At 37.7% G+C, this 23,080-nt stretch overlaps 1 protein-coding gene across 1 annotated transcript in view; it reads right to left on the reverse strand.

Moving 5' to 3' along the window:
• Zmat1 (zinc finger matrin-type 1) overlaps positions 1–13,449 on the reverse strand; it is a 39,282-nt gene extending 25,833 nt beyond the window's left edge. Inside the window, 3 exon segments of the mRNA XM_042667414.1 lie at positions 13,185–13,265; positions 13,268–13,347; positions 13,349–13,449. Coding sequence (XP_042523348.1) covers positions 13,185–13,265; positions 13,268–13,347; positions 13,349–13,449 — 262 coding nt within the window.
• Positions 13,450–23,080: the final 9,631 nt, after the last annotated feature.

Consider the following 23,080-nt stretch of genomic DNA (forward strand, 5'->3'; position numbering starts at 1 on the left):
AGCTCAAAATCTGAATAATTTTCAGAAAATTACTGATTTGTGTCAATTGTAACATAACATTCCTATCTACTTCTTCCTTTTAATTCCATATAACACAGCTTAGTTTGGGCCCTGAATGTCTGTGGACATCATTAGCTTAGATATTTGGAGAAGAAGTAGGAAAAGAATGAACTTTAATTGAAGGTCTACAGTGTGTCTAACAAGATGGCAGTTAATTCCTTTAGATTTTTAAGGCAAATGTATATGATATGTTATATTGACTATATTGTGAAAGTTAGGAAATTAGAATTAAGTGAAGTGAAAATAACTTGTCACTTGTGTTATTAAATGGAGTTGGGACATGAATTTTGTTTAACTTTAACTCCATTACACATACAAATCTATTTTACATGTAGAAAATGATAAACCGAATAATCTCAGGGAGTATACAATCCATTAGCAAAGATAAAATGTATAAGTGGCACTGTGGCTCATGTGGTAGAGTCTTCGCCTTGAGCTGAAGAGCTAAGTGATAGCTCCTAGGTCCAGAGTTTAAGCCCCATGACTGACAAAAAGATAAAATGTGTATAGAAAGAACTATAAATCAAAATGGTGGTTCACCCTGTAATCCTAACTACTCAGGAGGCTGAGATCTGAGGATCACAGTTCAAAGCCAGCTGGAGCAGAACAGTTCTGTGAGACTCTTATCTCCAATTAACCATGAGAAAACCAGAATGGGAGCCATGGTTCAAAGTGGTAGAGCTCTAGCCTTGAACAAAAAGAGCTCAGAGACAGTGCCCAGTCCCTGAGTTCAAGCCCCATGACCAAAAAGCAAAACAAAACAAACAAAACCCCACAAAGAAGCCTATAATCCCAAATCCTAAATATTTTAGATACTGTAAGACATAAGAAGGTAAAGTAGCTTGATAAGAAATGTACTCATTATCTTGCCTATGTAATTGTAACCTCTCTGTACAGTATTTTCACAATAAAAAGAGAGAGAGAAAGAGAAAAGAAGGTAAAGTATATTCCTGCTAAGGAATTTAAGGAAACTTTGTAGATAATAACTCTTTATCAAGGGACTAAAAGATGTGGCAATTTTAAGTAAAAAATCAAGTAAATGTATTTCAAGGTAAGAAATACTATAAATAACAATAATGGAAAGCTTTGAATAAAACCAAATCATGACAGAGAGTACTTAAATTTACTTCTGCATTTAACAGAGGCAAAGAGTGGTTGAACTAAGACTGGGAAGGTGGCTCAGTGGTAGCATACTTGCATTGCATGCATGAGGCCCTGGGTTCAATTCCTCAGCACCACATAAGCAGAAAAAGACAGAAGTGGCACTGTGGCTCAAGTAGTAGAGCACTAGCCTTGAGCTGAAGAGCTGAGGGACAGTGCCCAGGCCCAGAGTTCAGGCTACAGGACCAAAAAAAAAAGTGGTTGAACCAGAAGCCGGGCAGTGTATATAGAAAGGAAGAAAAGTAAAAAATTAGAAGGCATTAACAGGTGAGCTTAGAATTTGCTTTACGCATGGTAAACCCTTAGATATATTACATGCAAATATAAGAAATGATACTCAATATTAGGGCTGAAGTTATAACCTTGTATCCAATAAATTTATCTATACAGTGGAAAAAATGTGGATGTAACATTAATAGTGAAAGCCCTAGTAATGTCATAAAAATGTGCATATGTATGTATGTATGTATGTATATATATATATATATATATATGTTACATATGTAAGTATATTTGTGTGTGTGTGTGTGTGTGTGTGTGTGTGTGTGTATTTTTCTGAGTGCCTGTGGCTCATGCCAGTAATCCTAGATATTCAGTAGGTTGAGATCTGAGGATCACTGCCCTGGCAGAGAAATCTGTTATACACTTGTCTTCAGTTAGCCAGCAAAAAGCAAGACATAGAGGTGTAGCTCAAGTGGTAGAGCACCAGATTGAGCAAAAAAAGCCATGAGTGTAAGGCCCTGAGTTCAAGTCCTCATACTCAGACAAGCACACATACACACACATACACACATACATACACTAAATATGCTGAAACCCTTACTTCGGTTAATCAAAAATTAAAATATATGAAATTATAAAAGGAGATTTCAAAGAGATGACACATTTGAAATGTAGCTAAAAAGATTCACTCTAATTTTATCTGTATACTATACTCTTCTAAGCAATTCAAATATGATTAAATATCAAAATTTCTGGAACAATTCTTGTAAAAATGAGCCTTACTTGGGGTTTCTCATCAAATTCACATATGCAGTTTTTCAAAATCATGCATAGGCTCACATTGGTGTTGGGGGCAGGCACTGGAGTTGAACTCAGGATTCTGTGCTATCACTGAGCTTTTTGTCAGTCATGACTACTTCTCTACCACTTGAGTTATATCCCCAATCTAGCATTTTGTTAATTTATTGGAGATAAGATGCTCATGGATTTTTCTGTCTCTGCTGACTCCTGCTATCCTCAAACCTCAGCCTTCTGAGTAGCTTGGATTTACAGGTAAGAACCAATGAAGCTCAGCAAGAGCTTCAGGCTCAGACTCTTACATATCATAGTTGTCCAGCATTTGTTTAGATAATAAGCAAACTTTGTTATCATCTAGAAGGTTATCAAGTTAAATTATGCATCAGACTAACATTAAGATTTTTTTACAAAATAAAACGAAGGGAAGAAACTGAGGGAGACAAAGAGAAAAGGAAAGAAGGAACTAGGGAGGAAGGAACAGAGGGAGAAGTGAAAGAGAAAAGAGAAGGGGTAGCTGAAGTGGAATGGGAAAGGAGGACAAATGTACATATTACTAGACAGTACCTCAAATCTACTTCAATCTCCATGTACAAAGTCCAAGAATATGTGTTTTTAAACAGAAATGTGAGGAGCATGTATGAAGCTTGGAGATATTAAATGGTTTTCCTAACGTCACACAGTTATTAGTTGGTACAGACAAGTCTGACCAAGGGTTCATTGAGAGTTAACTTTTAAAAAGTCCAAAGATGAACTGGGCACTAGGGGCTTATGTCTGTAATCCTAGCTGCTTGGGAGGCTGAGATCTGATCACAGTTCAAAGCCAGCCTGGACAGCAAAGTTCTTGAGACTCTTATCTCCAATTAACCATCAAAAAGCCAGAAGTGAGGCTGTATATCAAGTGGTAGAGCACTAGCTTTGAGCAAAGAAGTTCAGGGACAAGGTCCAGGCTCTGAGTTCAGGCTCTAGAACCAACACACACAAACACACACACACACACACACACACACACACACACACACACACACACAGAGCCCAAAATCTTGAATGATAGACTTCATATCTAGGGTTGGCATTCATAATGAAAATACATCTGATCCACAAGAGATGCTAAATAAAGGATTATTTTACCTTCTACACCTACTGTTTTAGACATGACTTTTGGACTCCTAGAAATAAATGGCCTATATCTGAAAGTGGGAGAGGAAACTGATAACAGTAAATATTTTTTACAACCTATCTCAGGGTTGAGACCTAGAGAGAAAATGGATGTTAAATTAGAGGTCAACTGAGCACATACTGTTACTGATGAAGAAGGACAGAATCTAGTTTTCTGGGAACTCTCCACATTACACAAACTAAAGTGTTCTGGCAAAGAACTAGGACTTAGGAACTGAGGCATAGTGAAGAAACCTGGGGATTTTCTATCTTCCTTTCCTTTTCTTCTTTAGACTCTTCCCATATTTTACATTTGCTTTAGCCTATTAATGTAGAAAACAAATGCATATTATTGACTAATGGCTAAATATGTGTTTATATTGATTCTTAATTCCCCAAACAGTGTTATTAAAATAAAGTACCAGAATAAACAAAACTGTCTTCACCTTGGTACTAACTAGTTATATGATCAAGAACATCTTTCAGAAGTGGCTCTTTGGCTTGCAGTGTTAGTGTTGTAACCTTGAGTATGAAGAGCTCAGAGACAGTGCCTAGGCCCTGAGTTTAAGCCCCACAATTGCCAAACAACAACAACAACTTTAAGCTGAGCACAGGTGGCTCACATATGTAATCCCAGCTACTTAGGTGGCTGAGATCTGAGGATCATGGTTCAAAGCCAGCCCAGGCAGGAAAGTCCATGAGACTCTTATCTCCAATTAAACACCAGAAAACTGGAAGTGACACTGTGGCTCAAAGTGGTAGAGCGCTAACCTTGAGCAAAAAGAGCTCAGGGACAGTGCCCAGGCCCTGAGTTCAAGCCCCATGACCACCACCAACAAAAAAGAATATGTTTCAGACCTTTATTTCTGAAGTTTCTTTTGTATTTGATTTTATATTTTCTATGGTGATTAGTGGGGAAAAGTATTTCAAATAAGAATATATACAGAATCAGAATTCTGACAAGGCACTTACAGAGGAACTGACTGTCTTAGCTCCTTCCAAATAATATAATAATGAGCAAACCCAAAACATAATTTAAAGCTTTAAGGACCTATACAGTTAATAATACCTTAAGAGCCTAAAAAAATATGTTCCTCTGGATATCATCATGAAAATGAGGTAAGCCAAGTGTAAGAAGATAATTACCACAGGCATTGCTGTAATCTTAGGTACCTAGAAGGCTGAGAGCCAGAAGGCTAAGATTTGCAGCCAGCCCAGGCAGAAAAGCCCACTAAACTCTGTCTTCAAAAATAACCAGCAAAATCTCAGACTATAGGCATGGTTCAAATGGTAGAGCACCAGTCTGACAAGCAAACTGAGCAAGCTCAAACTCAATATGACCAAAAAAAGACAAATATTGCAGTTTTTGCTCATACGCAAAATCTAGATCTAAAAATACTAATATGATGTAGTTGTAAAATAGAGTCTATTTTGGAGCAACTAGTGGCAGAGAAAGGGAAAAAAAAGAGAATGTAGCAGGTAGATTAATATAAGTACATATATATGAAAATTACATAATACATAATGAAATCCACCAAACTGTTAAAAATGAAGGGAGAGGAAAGGGATGGGTAAAGAAAAAGTAATATAGACTGTGTGGATTTGGTGAAAGTATATTTTATGCTTGTTGTAAATATCACAACACACTTTCTTTGTAAAATTTGTGTAACAAATTTTAAATGTAACTTACAGTTTTGATAAGAATATAAGAAATAACCCTATAACTATTTGTCTCTAGTAATTAAAAAATCAAATGTTCCTAATAGTTCTTTCTCTGCTACTCCATAACCTTCATGTTCTTATACATGCATTTACTATGAAACATTCTCTCAAAATAATTTTTGCAAAACACATCTAGCATTTCTCCTACAAAGTATAGTGTTTAGTCATTTTAGCTATTGTCACAAAGTTTTTATAAAACTAATATGTTTTAACATTTTATTATCTTTAATTAAAGGGGTTTAATTGAACATGTCAGCTTATGAGTACAATGCATCTTGATCAACGTCACCCCTTTCATCATTCACATCTTTCTCAACCCCACTTACCCTGTCAATTTTCCTAGTTCCATTTCACATGTATACACTGAATACCATGACTGTATTTTCTTACCCTTGTCTTTATTCATCTACCCCCTCCTTTGACCATATCTCCCCAGACATCTTAAATTCCAAATTCCTAGTATGAATTTTGTTAGACTATAAGTTAGTTTTTGAAAGGAGTTACTCTATTGGAATCCTCCTTTGAGTATACCATACTTGAATTAAAACATTTTTGTATATATGAATATGACCATGTATATGTTTACATTTAGATTTATAAATTAGATCTAGGGCTGGGAAGGTGGCTCAGTGGTAGAGCACTTGCCCTGCATGCTCGAGCCCTGGGTTCGATTCCTCAGCACCACATAAGCAAAAAGAAAAAAGCCAGAAGTGGCGCTGTGGCTCAAGTGGTAGAGCACTAGCCTTGAGCTGAAGAGCTGAGGGACAGCGCCCAGGCCCAGAGTTCAGGCCCCACGACCGGACCCCAAAAAAAAAAAAATTAGATCTAAGCATGCATCTTTTGTCTTTAGACCTGACTTAACCTCACTTAACATAAAATTTTCCAAGTCCATCCATTTCTTATTTAGGCATAATTAGCTTAGTTTTTTTCTCTGACAGTAAAGCAGGTGGTAAATCTATCTCATATTCAGTAAAAGGTTAAGAGAGCTAGGATGAAAAATATAGATTATACGTTAAAATATCCAGTGATAACATTCTGAATGTTGCAAAGTGGGCTCTCATCTGCTACAGATAAACTTGTTTAATATGGTAAGGTTAATTGTAGGTAATTTAAAATACTTCTAGAGTAGCACATCTGAACTATTATTCATCCTTGGTATTTTGAATTTTTATAAACTTAGAAAAGAGATGTGAGGGCTAGGAAGGTGGCTCAGTGGTTGAGTGCTTGTCTCACATACATGAGGCCCTGGGTTCGATTCCTCAGCACCACATAAACAGAAAAGGCTGGAAGTGGCACTGTGGCTCAAGTAAGTAGCCTTGAGCTAAGAGCTCAGGGACAGCTCCCAGGCCTAGAGTTCAAGTCCCAAGACTGACAAGAAAAAAAAAGAGGGATGTGAATAACAAACATTTTATACTTAGAATCAAAGCCAAGTTTAGTGAAACTAAGTAATGAGATCTTAATGACACAGTGATATGTTCTGAAATATGGACTGAGATATGCTGCTTTTAAAACGTACAGTAATTTCTGATTGTGACATCTTTTTTTTTTTTTAATTTAATTTAATTTTATTTGTGAACATACTGTACAGAGGAGTTATAGTTACATGGGCAGGATAATGCGTACATTTCTTACCAAGCATTGCAGCCTCCTCCTTTGTTTATCCTTCACATCCCTTCCCAGCCTCCCCCCTCCCCCCCTAATCCCAATCCTTTTCCTCCCCCCCCCCCCCCCCCCCCCCTGCACCAACGTTGTAAAGCTCGTTTTGGACATGACAACTTGTACTTCTCATTGTTGCAACAGGTCCACCTGTATCCTTAAACAACTGGTTTTTCCCCATCTCCTCCACAAGTTATACTGACATCAAATATAGTGAAAGCAGGGGTTATACTGTGGAGGAGGGAGTGACATCATTTCTTTGTAGTTCAACATAAACTAAAAGCTGCCAGGCACTGGTGGCTCATGCCTATAATCCTAGCTACTCGGGAAGCCAGACATGGCAGAAAACAATCTGTAAGACTCCATCTCCAAAATAACTATCAAAAAGCCGTCTTTAAGACAGGCTCTGATGGCTCACACCAGCAATCCTACTCACTCAGGAGGCAGAGCTCTGAGAATCTTGGTTCAAAGCAGCCCAGGCAGGAAAGTCCATGAAACTCTTACTCCAATTAACCACCAACAAACCAGAAGTGGAGCTATGATTCAAGTGGTAGATCTCCAGCTTTGAGAAAAAATGCTAAGTGACATTGAATTCAAGTCCCAGTACCAGCACACACACACACACACACACACACACACACACACACACACACACAAGCTGGCTTGAAGATATGGCCTATGTGATTAGAGGGGCAGAGAGGGACAGCAATGTAAACTCAAAGCCTTGGGTTAAAACCCCAGATCTGGCAAAAACAAAAACAATTATGCAATGGTGAATAAGAAAATACTGTTAAAAGACTAGGTTCAAAATGGAGAAAGAACCTAAATCTGATACTGAATTGGGCTTAAAATTATTTGATATGTAAAAGATAAAATCAATGTTTAATAAGTGGCCTGATTTATACATATGGTTAAGAAAATTAAACTACTTTGTTTTGTGTTTCATGAGTGTAATTAACTAAATTCCTTTGGGCTGTCAAAAGTTAACAAATTAAGCATACATTTTAAATATATGTTGCTTTCCAGAAGTTAGATGGGTCAGAAAATTTTTCTGGATGGGGATTATTATGGACATATGACAGTATTATGATTGCAAGTAGTTTTAGACTGGGACAATGAAAAAGTTCCAAAGATGTATAGCGTGAATATTCTTAATGCCATTGGAGTGCATATTTTAAATAATAAAAAAAGTTTTTTTGCTGGTACCAGGTTTTATATTCAGGGCTTCTCATTCACTCAGCTCACTCAACTGGAGCTCTATCACTTGAGCCATCCTTCCACTCTGGCTTTTTGCTGGCTAATTGGAGGTGAAGTCTCCTAGAATTTTCTGCCCAAAATGGCTTAGTTCCATGATCCTCCAGATCTGAACCTGCTGAGTAGCTAGGATTACAAATATGAGTCAATAGCACCCACCAATAAGTGAGGCTTTATCACATGTACATTTTATCACAATACAAAAATATAAAAATAAGGTGAAAACACCTCCATCTGAAATCAATTCAATGACAGTGGCTGTATGATCTAACTACTGCTCAGAAGAAACGGCTAAAATAAGTGATAAGCCTTTATTTTGTTACAATGATGTAAGCGATCCTCTTTTGAATAACATTTATGAGAATTACTTAAAATGAAAGAGTAGTTTTGTAACAAACTACAAATGGGATCTCAGGAGGCTGCGATCTAGAGCAAGCAAGCCAAACAAGCCCAAGGCCCTGAGTTCAAACTGTTACTGGGGGAACAGAACTTAAATTGATATCCTATGTGATGCAAGGATTTACTTGATGCTGTTCATTCCCACATATTAATGAATATAAATGGAGATGCCGAACTATTTCAGGCAGAAAAAAAATCAAAGTTCCATCCTAACAAATAAATTAGTAGGAAGCTTACTTAAAGTTAGTCTCTATAACAAGCTCAGTAACTATTTTCACATCAATTCTGGTCCTAATACAAACAACCAGAAATTAACGAATGGTCTAATATCTAGAAGACACTAAAAAAACATCCAAGTACTAGAAATGGAAGTTTAATCTTAACAGTTTATTTCATTATTTAATTATTCTGCACAGATATCAACATTGGATTTTTAACACAGCATGCTTCACAGTGTCTACAAGTATATAAGATACTAAAGTCAGAAGGAATATTTGTAATAAACATTAAAAAAAGTTTTGATTGTTTAGGAATCTGACTAGTTGTATTTAAAACTACATTTCCAGCTGGGTGCCAGTAGCTCTTGCCTGTAAATCTTCAGGAGGCTGAGATCTGAGGGTCACAGTTCAAAGTCAGCCTGGGCAGGAAAGTCTGTGAAATTCTTATCTCCAATTAACCATCAAAAAGCTGGAAGGGGAGCTGTACTAGTCTTGATTAAAAAAGCCAAGTAAGAATGAGAGACCCTGAATTCAAGCCATAACTCTCCCACCCCCTCCCCGGCAACACAATCCCTACATTCCCCTCACTGTTTTTATTTTTTTGTATTTTGCAAGTACAACAGTTTGAGCTTAGTTTTCTTCCTCAGCTAGTGCTGAGCCACACCTTCAGATAAGCTTTTTGCTGGTTATTTTGGCAATAGAGTTTCTTAGATTCTTCTATCCAAGTTGGCTTTGAACTGTGATCTTCTGTGTCTCAGCTTCCTGAGTACATAGGATTACAAGAATGAACTACCAATGACCAGGTATTTATTTTATAATTTTACTATCAAGCACTACTATAGAATGCTTTCATATAACTGTGTCTAAATTTTATGTGGGTTTCAATACAAAACATAGTGCCTGTCACACCCATATATAGGTGTTCAATAAATGATTATTGGGTGAAGGCAAGATCAATAACTAAATTTCTTGTGGTGGACTTAACTGACACACGACTTGAAAATTGTCTGAAATGCAGAGACAAAGGTAATCTTATAAGATAATTATTATGCAAATGAGCAAATGGCTGACTTGCCATAATGTCTTCCAATTTAAACAAGTACTATTTGATAATTTCCTTTTCTTTAAGAAAGGAAGAAATACCCCAGTAGCAGTGGCTCACACTTCAAATCCTAGCTACATAAGGTTGAGATCTAAAGGATCTAGGCTCAAGGCTTAGACAGAAAAGTGCACTAGGCTCTATCTACAAAATAACCAGCAAAAATGTAGGACTACGTGCATGGCTCAAGCAGTAGAGTACCAGCCAAACAAATATGAGGCCCTGAGATCAAACCCCTACTGCCTCCCTTCAAGAAAGGAAGAAGTACTTTAAATAGTGAGGATTTTATTTTTGCTTTGGCTTTTGCTGTGAGTATATCGTAACATCATTACTGGGTGAAATTCATTTGGAGGCCATTATACATTTTTTGAGAACTTGACTTAATGTAACATTAAGTGCCTCACAAAACTTCAATTTTAAGTGTATATATGTCTTTACTTTTGTATGTGTGCTCACTTGGATTTTCTTTGGTTTGCTTTCTTTTTAAATTTATTGCTCAATATCTCATTAGTAATTTTTTGAAAATTTCTATTACTCCCTACTTTACAACTTCTAACCTCCAGTGATATTTGCTAATTACCCCTCAAGACAGCTAAAATCCTCAAGCAAGCTACAGTTGAAAATGGGTCAACAAATGCTTTTTCAAGGCACTTGCAATCATATTATCAAGAGTGGACTTGTAATATTAGTTCTTTTGACATCTTTTGGAGTCATATCATAACAAGAATTTAGAAAACACAAATGGGAAAAAGATATTAGCATATAATCAAGTAATATTTTCCCCTTGTCCATTATCCAGGATAACCAGAAACAACTCACATTTTCAATTAATTTATAAGCAAAAACACTGAGGTCTACTAGTGTTCTTTTTTTTTTTTTTTTTTTTGGCCCAGTTGTGGGCCTGAACTCTGGGCCTGGACGCTGTCCCTCAGATCTTCAGCTCAAGGCTAGCACTCTACCACTTGAGCCACAGCACCACTTCCAGCTTTTTTCTTTTTGCTTATGTGGTGCTGAGGAATCGAACCCAGGGCCTCAAGCATGCAAGGCAAGCGCTCTACCACTGAGCCACCTTCCCAGCCCCTCTACTAGTGTTCTAAATAGTACAATATGTCAAATATTTACCATTTCTTAAGTGAAAAGAGTTTAGTTTAGACAGAACAGTTAATGTTCGTCTAAAATGAAATAATTTTAAGTAATTTTTCATATACTCATAAACTATCTCCAACCAATTCAATATAGATTCTACTACTCAGTGAGTAACAAATGACAACTACTGGTCAAAGTTTCTTATAGCTTTATGAATGACTACAAAGTACATTGCAATGGAAGTGACAGCGAATGTATAGAACTGCAAAATCATGGCACATACTTTCAGATCAGAAATTAATCTCAGGGTTTAGGTAATCCAAACTATTTCACAAATCCTACAGCCCAAATCCAGGAATCTTGGGACTCATTCTAGGTCACAATATTTAGTGGGTTGATGAGCAAGCTGTGTTCACTGCACCAGACTTTTAAACTAGGGTTCTCTTCATTTTACCAGTGAGCAATATTATCAATAAGGTATTGCTGTTAGTTTGAGAATTTTAAGAGATCTCTCTTGCCAAGCACTGGTGGCTCACACCTGTAATCCTAGTTCCTTAGGAGGCTGAGATAGGAGGATCGTAGTTTGAAGCCAGGCCGGAAAGAAAAGTTCATGAGACTTTTATCTCCAATAAACCAGAAAAAGGTGGAAGTGGCACTGTGGCTCAAGTGGTAGATCACTAGTCTTGAGCACAAAGAAGCTCAGAGACAGATCCCAGGCCCTGAGTTCAAGCCCCAGGAGTAGCAAGAGAGAGGGGGGAGGGAGAGAGAGAACAGAGACATCTCTTAAACTTTTTAATATTTGCATTTATTCAAAGACACAGCAAATTATGCCTCTTACAAACCTAGACCAAAAAAGCATCATATTTTTCTCCATGAAATCTGAAGCAAAATTGATCAGTGATCCCGCTGCCTACCAAACTGCTCTCACTTACTGCTTAGAAGAAAATTTGGTACAAAAGTATCTTAAACAGAGAAGACTGCTTTAATATAGAACAATGGTATAGATCATGGCTGACTGAACATAGTAAATAGTCATTCAAAGTTTGCCTTTAGTAAGAATTGATAAACATCAAATTACAGTGTATTTCTAACTTCCGTGTTTTGTAAGTGGCATATATGTAATGTGCCTGCTACAAACATTGTGAGAAGTTTGTTTTTACTGTTTTGCCATTCAGTCAAAGGAGAGGTGCAAAACATTGTGTAACAACATTAAAGGGAAATATCAGGTATGGATTTAAAGAGAAACTTGTTTTTATGGAATAAATTTAATGGAATGTCCTTATTGACACAAAAGTAACTTAGTTTTCTCTGTTTTAGTACTTAACAATCCTTCATTTTAGAGGTAAGTTAGCAAGATAAAGTAGCACAACAAATACTTGAAATTATGAAATTTGTAATAGCAAAATTCTCTAGTGAGATCTTCTGCAGTGTAATCTGTTTTTAACATCTAAGAACATTTCTAAAACTGACTTAAAACATATTTCAATGTGAAATACTACCGTGTCTTGGTAGACTATCTACAATTATTTAGCATTTTGTGTAAGTTGAAGAGCACTTATACTGAACTGTGCTGGGAGGAAGAACAACATTTATTTTTAACCCAAAGTAATCTGAAGATGTGCCTGTATACCTTGCTTTCCTTAAGAAACGATTTGCAAAACCCAAAGGAAAGAACCCTAAGTGATTTCTAAAATTTGCTTTTTCCGAACTCTTTGCTTCTCTACGTCTAGTACGTGCCCCCACACCCCGAACCCCCTACCCGCACCCAGCCCCGCTCCACACCAGACTATTCTCAAAAGTAGCAGATCTACTTGGAACCTCAAGTATACTGACTAATCTACCGATATCCGTAAGTCTAGCTCTCTGTAAATAACCTATTGTAAATATCTACTCTGCAGGACTTTGAATTTCACCAAAAGGGGGAGGTGTTCCTCCCTCTTATATCTCTGACCTTTCCTCTTTGATCTCCCTTTCCTATGCCTGACCCTTTGGGTCCGTAGTACTTGGACTTTTGCTTCCTCTTTTCCCCAACTCGCACCTCAGTGATCTGCAGCACACTAAAGGTTTTGGGCTGAGAGAAACGAGGTGCGGTTTTCCTTCCCTTCCAACTCCTGCCTCTGGGTACCAGCCTTTCCTTGGCGGAGCAGGAGGCCAGGAAGCGCCTCTCTGCCCGGATCCACCTGGCACCCCAGGAGCTAACAGCAGTGGGGCAGAGCGGATAGACCTTGGCCTTTACTGCGCCACAGCAGGTGGGGGTGGGGCAGTAGCGAACCGCGCCCAGCTGAATCTTGGAAAGGTTGGCGAGAAGTAGCAAAGGGGATGGAGCCGTAACCGCGCCCGGGACGGGAACTCACCTTCTCTGAGCCAAGGGCGGGTGTCTACTTTAAAACTACTGTCCCCCCTCCCCGCCGCCGCCATAGTGGAGCCGCCAAAACGCCGTAGCCACAACCACCAGCAAGCGAGCAGGCGGGGGTGGAGGTGGCAGAGGAGGCTGACAGAATCACGGCTACCGCTACAGGCGCAGGCGATGTAAGACGATGAGGCAGCAGCTGGTAAAGTAGCTTCCTAAAGGGAAGACGCCAAGGCCAGCGGGGTGACACCGATGGGCGCCGGCGCCATCGCAGTTAAGCGCCCACAAGTGCACTTTGCATCTAGATCCCGTTAGATTTCTTTAGGCCCTCCTTCCTCTTAGCTCCACCCTCTCGCCCCTCTTTTCCTCACTTCAGCTGGAGCCTCGATCTAGATCCTTCTACCCACCAATAGGGACATAGTACACCCACAGGATGCCTCCTCCTCCCTCCCTTGCCTGGATCACCAACCCCCTTTGAAGGGGAAGTGAGGATGGTCAAGAGCAAAGGGCAAAAGGAGTGGGATGTGGACGCATTTATACCATAAAGACTCTTCCCTTGGAGGAGCTAATATAAAACCACTTTTAAAAAAATAGTTGGAAGCCAGGTGCCCAATAGCTCATGCCTGTAATCCTAGCTATTCTGGAGACTAAGATCTGAGGATCCAGATTCAAAGCCAGCCCAGGCAGCGAAGTTCGAGACTCTTAAATGCACTTCACAGAAATCCACTTCAACTAGTAGAGTACTAACTTTGAGCATAATAGCTAGGGGACGCCACCAAAGCCATGAATTCAAGCCCCAGGACCAGTATTTTTTAAAGTAAATAAATAAATATAAAAAAATAATATAACCATATTTTAGAATGGCTGGAATCCCAGCACTTGGTGGTGGTGGCTCACACTTGGAAGATGGGCTGAGATCTAAAGGTGATGGTTCAAAGCCATCCCTAGCAGCACAGTCACTGAGACTCTTATCTCCAATTAACTACCAAAAGTTCAAAGAACTATTGCTCAACTGGTAGAGTGCTAGAGCAAAAAGCTCAGGGACAGCATTCAGATCCTGACTTCTGAAACCAGGACTGGCACAAAAAACCCGCTACAAGCCAGTCATCTGGTACCTACTCAGGAGGCTGAGATCTGATTATCACTATTTGAAGCCAGCCTGAGAAGGAAAATTCCTATGATTCTTTTTTTTTTTTTTGGTCGGTGGTGGGGCTTGAACTCTGGGCTTGGGCACTGTCCCTGCGCTCTTCAGCTCGAGAGCACTCTACCACTTGAGCCACAGCATCACTTCCGGTTTTCTAGTGGTTTATTGTAGTTAAGAGTTTCCCCGACTTTCCTGCCCGGGTTGGCTTTGAACCATGATCCTCAGATCTCAACATGAGCCACTGGCACCAGCCTAGCTGTGATATGATTCCTATCTCTCTAATTAACCACCCAAAAGCCAGAAGAGGTGGTAGAGCACTACACTTGGGCAAAAAAAAAAGCTCAAGGACACTGCCCAGATCCTTAGTTCAAGCCCCAGAATCTACATTAAAATAAATAAAAATAAAAATAAAACCTATGGGTGACGGAGGCTCACACCCATTGACCCTAGCTACTTAGCAGGCTGAGATCCACATATGGTGGGTTGAAGTCAGCCGCGAGCAGGAAAGTTGGTAAGACTCTTATATTGAATTAACCACAAAAAAGAGACAGAATTGGAGCTGTGGCACAAGTGGTAGAGCAGTAGCCTCTACTTATAAAGTTTGAGGACAGTGTGCAGGCCCTGAGTTCAAACTCCAGGAATGGCTGGAAATCCATGGATTCCTACCTCCAGAATAACTCTTAAAAGAATCTTCTCACTACAGGAAACAGAAATAAGTAGAATCTTTGCTCTCTGCTCATTGTCTTCATGGCTCTTAAAAGACTGCTTCTCATCTAAATTCCAATAAACAACTGTCAGTGTCCCCGTGGAAGAGCAGAACTCCCACAGAAATTTCAATCTCACCATCTTTTCCTTCAGCCTTTCTTCCCCTAAAAAGCAAATACCTTAACAAGAGTTTTTTTTTTGTTTTGTTCTGTTTTTCTGTTTTCCCTCCTTTGTCTGTTTATGATTTCTGTAGTTTGTGACTTGTATGTAAGTTTGTATCATTTGGTGAGGGGGAAGGGGAAGCAAAGAAATGGTGGGACCAAGGGTGAACTAATTCAGCAGTGATACTCACTAGACACTATTTTGGAAATGAACTTTACAACTTGTGGGGGAGAGGCGTCTAGAGGGGAAAAACTGAGAAAAAAAAACAAGGAAAAAAGGTAACACTGTTCAAAAAGAAATGTACTCATTACCTGACTTATATAACTGCAACCCCTCTGTACATCACCTTTAAAATTAAAATTAAAAAAGCAAATACCCTGATTTTTGTTTATTTCCTTGCTCTTTAAACATATTTACTGGATATATGTAAATACACACACTGTGGGTTAATTCTCATAGATTTCATATGCGCAAAAATGATAAGGTTTTTTTTTTCTATGTAACATTCAGGGACATAGTCTACTCAGTGATTTTTTTTCTAAGATATGTTGCTACTCATAACTGTAGTTATTCATTGTAAGTGTTGTACAATGTCACATCTGTTTTTTGCTAATGGACACACTTCCTGATAAAATTTATACAAAAGTTTCTCTCCTGGAAGCTCTCCTTTCCATTCTCATTTCCACTGCTGTATTTCAAGTACATAATTAAAACACTAGGTTCCCTTACTCTCTAAAGTCACAAAACACAATGATAAACATTTCAGATAAGATGCTATGACAACAGCTAAAGTAAAAGATAAATTCCTCCCAAAAGGTATATATTTTCTGCTAAATACAAAAGAGCTCAGCTCTCTTCTCTCCAGGGGCAATCTTAACTATAAAGAAGGCTGAGTTAGAGAAGATTCTGATTCAAAACAGCTCAGGCAAATAACCAATAAAAGCTGGGCATTATTATGTGTGCCTCTAATTCCAGCTATGCTAGAAGTACAAATAGGAGGATTACAATCCAGATGAGCCCAATCATAAAGGGTATGGCTCAAGTGGTAGAACATCTGCTTAGCAGGTACAAAGCCCTGAGCTCAGACTCCAGTACTGTCAAAAAAAGGTTTTAGGTCTCTTTCACATTTAGACTCTATATCTTGATTGTGTATTGTACTACACATGCTTGCTATTAAACTGATGTAACCCTCCTGTTTCCCTGTCCTTGTTTCTTGCTTACATTCAAGTCAAGGTCTGGGTATTGGAAGGCAAGATGAGGTCCCTGCCCCTGTAAGGGGTCCTCCTTAGTCCTCACTCTGAGCATCATTGACAAATCCACAAAGCATATTCTTGTCTGATCAAAGCTGTGGACTACAGATGTGGCAACTGCCAGCTCCTTCAGGTGTTAAGAGTGACATTTTAAATCCTTTGTGCCTCCATTCTGCTTTTAAAGGGGTCCTAGGCTTTCCATTAGTTAGAATGTACACAAAATAAAGACCCCTGCCTGATAACTGCCACTTCATTATCATAGTAAAATATTCTGCAGTAGTCTACTGTACATCCTCACTGTAATCGACTTTAAGTTTGCTTTTGCCTTAGAAATAGTCCATATTTGATTTCTATCCAACGTAAGATAAAGAAACCAGTTAGCTGATTACAATATAATAACAAAAGTTAATTCTAGGTCACCTTAAAGTGTAGGACAAGAAGGCTTCAGAATTTAGCTGGCACACAAATCATTTGTATTTCACCTAGCAAGTTTCTCTGGTGGGCCTCCTCTGAAATAAAACAGAATTTTATTGTGAAGTTTGCAGTTATTTAAGGGGCCAAAGTTTTCTTCTTTCAAGCTTAGGTGGTTGTCTCTAAAAGAACCAACCTAGTGGCTAAGAACAGCATATCACCAAATGAAGTTAGGGAATTAACTACTATAGTCTATTCATTATCTTCTCTCTCATTTTTAGCATTGTATTGAACAGTAGGCAGAATTTTCCATGTAGTCTAAAGAGGAAGATTTTTTTCCACAACTTAATAAATTAATTTCCACATTCAATATTAAATGACAGTCATAGATATACCTGTTGCATATCTCACATAAAAGTGAACAGTATTTCATATTTTGAAAAAAACACTTTTTAAAGGATTTTCCCACTCATATTGGAAGAAATAGAATCACATCTTGCTTGTCTATTTACCTTGTTCTCTTTTGGCTACTTTAGCAGGCCATTTCTTGAAATTTCCAGTTATTACTTTGGTGAGTAAAAGGCACACTAAAAGAAGGACATGGTAATGTGAACAGAAACCACCTACTAACTTGGGTGACCTTGGGTAAATTATAGAACAAAAAAACCCAATATAATGTAAGTTCTGATAAGCTCAGTCATCCAACCTTCTGAACTTCAGAATCAGCCAACTGTTGCCAGTTAGGAATGCACAGCCACCACTGCAAAATCTTTGACTATTTTCGTGAGATTTTTTGCATGAAACGCATATTCAAAGTGTTCATAAGGAGTGAAATAAGTAATTGTTGAAATAAAGTAGAAAAATCTGTGGGTTAGACCTAAGAAATTATGTATGCGTCCAGGGTTATGATGCCACTGTTTTTTGAAATGTACTAGGCTGGATCATGAGGGGTCAAAAATAAAACAGATGCTAACTTCAAAATAGTTCAAGAATTTTTAAAAAAAGAAGGGCCAAATACAAGCTACTTCACTAAAAATAGTCACTATTATGGGTGTGGGGCATAAGAGTATGTCATTAACACTAAACAGGAATAATAGGTTATTTGCAGGTGATGTTATCTTGGTTTCAAGGAATATATAGTTAATTACATAGGTTTGCAGTGTAGGAAAAGGGACATTGCAGGAAGGAGAACAACATATCTAATGATGCTGCATCGTGAATTAGCATGTTCTTCACAAAAGTTCATATAAGTGAATCATAAAAATAAAAGAAGGGAAACTAGGCATGATGACTGGCATACACCTTCGATTTCACTACTCAGGTGGCTAAGGAAGGAGTACAGTGAGTTTGAGGCCATCTTGGACCATGTAATGAGACAACAGCAAAACAAAGCAAAAAAGAAGTGGGAGAATGGGGAAGTAGAAGATGAAATCAAGGAGATGTGTATGTGTGGCTGGGGAAATAGATAGAAGGAACTGAGAACAGAAGAAAGGAGATCTACTGGGAAGAAGCTATAGTTCTTTCTGGCCAGAAATGACAAAGACTTGAAGTATAGCAGTGGAAGTGTGACTGGAAAGGAAAGCTTAAAATAGTATCGTTGTGCTGCTACACAAAAATTCCAGAGACTAGGTAGTCTATACAAATCAGAAACTTAACAAGCATGCTTTTTATACCTATCACACCTACATACATATATACATATATTTTTGATCCAATTTGAATTGATATTAGTACAAGGAAGGAGATAGGAATCTAATTTGTCTTTTTTATGCCAATTCTGGGCATTAATTCAGGGCCTATCATGTTCATTTGGATTATTAGCTCTTAGGTAGTACTTTGCTACTTGAGCCACATCTTCAGTTTTGGCTTTTTGTTAGTTATTTGGACATAAGAGTCTCAGGATTTTGTTTGTCCTGATGGCTCCAAACAGTGATTCTCAGATCTCACCCTTCTGTGTAGCTAGTATGATAGGCATAAGCCATCAGCATCCAGATAATTTCAGCTTTTTCATGTTTCCTAGAATCATTTGTTGAAGAGGTGGTCTTGTCATACATTTTTGGTTCCTTTGTCAACAATCAGAGTTCTGTGCCTGTGTAGTTTTATTTTTCGGTTGTCTACTCTGTTACATTGGTGTTTGTGTCTGTTATTGTGCTAGTACTATAGTGTTTTTGTTACTATGGCTTTACGAGGATTGTAGGAGTTTGAGTGAACAATATTACATAGGACCTATAAATGAATACAGCAAAACTAAACTCACTGAGAGCTGTTAAACAATAGGAGGAAGTAGAGATAGAGAAAACAAGAATAAGCAAAGAAGGTCAATACTCAGGTATTGACTATGTTAGCATGTGTGAAATGCCATGGTGAAACCCCTTTGAATACTCTCATGTAACCCAAAATGAATAACAGGAATGGAAAGCAGGTCCTATCTGAGGTGAGGCAGTAATAGGATGGTAGAGGATGAGCAGAGACTATTAAAGAAGAGGAATATGGTTAAAATTCTTTATGTGCATGTGTAAAAGTAAAATCAATGAAGCTTATTGGGATTGGTTTTGGAAGAAGAGTGAGTGACATAGGGGCTGTGTATGAACAAGGTGCTTTATACACATATAAGAACATGTCAAGATGAAACACTCTTCTGCAAGTAATTGACACTAATAAAGAATATAGGTGAAATTACAATTATTTATACTTTAAAAGCCATCAGAAATTTGATTCTTGAGACTCTGGATGTCAGGAAGTCCCATGTCAAAGAACTGGCATTTGATATCTGGGGAGAGCCTTCTTGTATTCTCACATGTCAAAATGGGTGAAAAAAAGAATGAATGTTAAGTCCTTACATGGCAGAACAGTAGAAGATAATGAATTCCCTCATTCACATCTTTTTATAGGTTCCCTAAACACATCCATGGTGGCTCTGCTCTTATAACCTAATTACCTCCTAAAGGTGTCACATTGGCAATAAAATATTAGCACAAACATGTAGAAGGACATTCAAACTATACCAGTGTGTGTAAAGTGATTCCATTTTGAACAAAAATAAATTTAAGCCAAAAGCTGATGGCTCATGCCTGTAATCCTAGCTACTCAGGAGACTGAGATCTGAACATCACAGTTCAAAGCCAGCCTGGACAGGAAAGCTCATGACACTCATCTCCAATTAACCACCAGGAAACCAGAAGTGATTCTATGGTTTAAAGTGGTAGAGCACTCACCTTGAGCAAAGAGCTCAGGGACAGCACCCTGGCCCGGAGTTCAAGCCATATGTCCCCCAAATATATATATTTAAATGTAGATATAGCATTTGAATTATACACACACTCATAAAAATTTATCTGGAACAGGTGCACCCATTGCAACAATGAGATGTACAAGTTGTTATGTCGAAAAACGAACTTTACAACTTTGGTCAGGGAGTCGGGGGAGTGGGAGATGGGAAGGGAAAAAAATATACATGGAGAATATATTTAAAAATACTAAGAGTGACTAGGCACCAGTGGCATATGCCTGTAACCCTAGCTACTAAAGAGGGAGAGATCTGAGGATCACAGTTCAAAGCCAGCCCAGGCAGGAAAATTCTTAAGATTCTTATGACCAAATAAACCACAAAAAGCCAGAAGTGGAGGTGTGGCTCAAGTGGTAGAACAGTAGCCTTGAGCAGAAAAACTAAAGAACAGTGTCCAGGCTCTGAATTCAAGCCTTAGAACTGACCAAAAGAACTCCACAAAAAACTAAGAATGGGTAGTTTGTGGTAAATCAGGGTTATGATGAAAATACAAGATAATTCATATGTTCTTGCATTGTTTAAAAGGTATAACATTAGATAGATTATATCATAAGGTGTACTGATTAGTAACTGATGTTATAAAAATGTACAATATTGACAGTAAAACCTTTCAAATGTATATTTAATTTAAAAAGATCATAGAGATTTTATAAAAATATATTTTTACTTGCTTAATTTGTCTTATAGAATAAAACTATATATATATATATATATATATATATATATATATATATAATATGTTTCTCATTCATGTTTTCTGAACCTCACCCTGTCACAGAGAGAAACAGAGACACAGAAAATGATACACACCTGTGCACGCGTGTGTGCGCACGCACGCGCACACACACACACATTTTGTATCAGCCTACAAAGAGTCTGAAGGGAATATTTAACCATGTGATTTAATATACAAATCTATACTAGAATCATATTTGATGTTTTCTGTGCTACATAAATTCTACTGAAGGACTACAACTACAGGGAAGTTTCTCTTCTGTGATTGATAGATTAAGGGGAGAATATAACTTGACACTGTTCCCCAAATCACACAATTATAGAGTCAGTGATTTAACTGCCACACTTCCTTTTGTTTCATGTGCCTCTTGTCTTCTGATTTTAATGTGTTATGTTTGTTATCTTTCATATTTACATCATCAGGCAACTCGGGCTTTTAGAGACATCAGTTCTTCTCCCTGGTGTATCTAGAGCTAGATTTTCATTGGAGATATTTCTCTATTCAAGTGACCATGAAATAAAAGTACCTACACATGTAATACTGTATTTGTGTGTTTGTGCGTGTGTGTACTGTTCTTGGGGCTTGAACTAATGCCTGGGTATTGTTCTTGAGCTTTTTTTTTTTTTCTACTACAGGCTAACACAATTACTCAAGCCATAGTTTCACTTCTAGCCTTTGAGTGGTTAATTATAGTCTCGAAGACTTTCCTGCCCAGTCTGTTTTTGAATCTAGATCCTCAGATTTCATCCTCCTGAATGGCTAGGATTACAGGCATGAGCTATCAACACTCAGTGCACTACATATTTTTAATTTAAAATAATTAAGATTACAGGAACTGGTTGTTTGCTCAGAAGCCATAAAAATCTGTGTCCATACTTGTATGCACACATATATGTATACATGTATATTTGACATATTTATATGCATTTGCATATGTATGTGTGCATATAGATATTCCTACATATATGTATGTGTTTTCACTACACAGTTCCTAATTGTAGTCCGCCTTTAAGAAAGATAGATACAATAAATTTATCTGTCTTAACTTACTTTCCTTTAGTCCATTTTTACTGCATGTTCTACCTTTGTCTATATATCTATCCATCTACCCATCTCTAACTGCTGGGAAAACAGACATATGTAAAATGAATATTGACAATGTTGAACAATTTCCCCATCACAATGAAAAAAAACAAAATTCACCATTTCTGCACATTCTCGCCACATTCACTCTCTCACACACACAAACACACACAAACACGCACACAATTAAGATGAGACTAATCTTAAGCCTGTTTTTTCTCTTATATGTAATGAATATCAGAATAAATGACATTAAATCCATTTTTTTCTGATAATGCTACAGGGTCTATTTCTTACATGAACATTATGAAGCAATATAGTACAATTATAGATTTTGAGATTTTATGTTTATGAAGATGGTCTAATATACCTTGAATATATATGGTGTGTGTGTACATGTGCATGTGTGTGTACACACACATGTGGGGGTGGGTGTACTGAATAAAACAGGCCTACATGTTTGAACTCACTAATAGAGGCACTCAACAGCCTTTTCTTCAGGAAAGATTATCTTTTTGTTAATGAACAAAATGAAATTTTATTACTTTCAGAAATGAATCTCCACTCATGAAAAAGAATGATAAGAGTACAAACGAAAACAGTCTTATTAAGGTAATAAGGCAATACAAGAGTAGGACAAAACAATAGTATACTTAAGGCCAAAATAACTCTGTTCTTAGTGTTTAGATGAGCTTCTGGACAATTTCTACAGGGCTTTGTTCTCAAAATTATTTAAAAGCTCATGGGCCATTTAACTAGTTACTGGTTTTTATTGGGTTTCAAACATGGTAAGAGACACTGATCTATTTGATACTGATAGTTCAGATTATGGAACACACATCTGCTAATTCCAACTTTAGTATTGTTAATTTCCAGTTGTAGCTTTGCTTTATATGCTTTGTAACTCTACAACTAGTTTATATAGTGAAAATTTTCATAGTCCTTCCCCAAAGGGACTTATGGCAATTTACTCAGCTAATTGAACACTTGGGGAAAAACTCTTTAGACATTTTCCAGCCAGTGGACACAGAGTTTATTGACATGGATGCTTGACGATACATTTCATGTTCACTGTCATTATAGTGAGTTCATGAGCTAGTCTGCTTATCATTTCCCTGATCCA

This window comes from Dipodomys spectabilis, unplaced genomic scaffold (assembly GCF_019054845.1).
Source record: "Dipodomys spectabilis isolate Male_0828 unplaced genomic scaffold, ASM1905484v1 ptg000399l, whole genome shotgun sequence".
Taxonomy (NCBI): Eukaryota; Metazoa; Chordata; class Mammalia; order Rodentia; family Heteromyidae; genus Dipodomys; species Dipodomys spectabilis.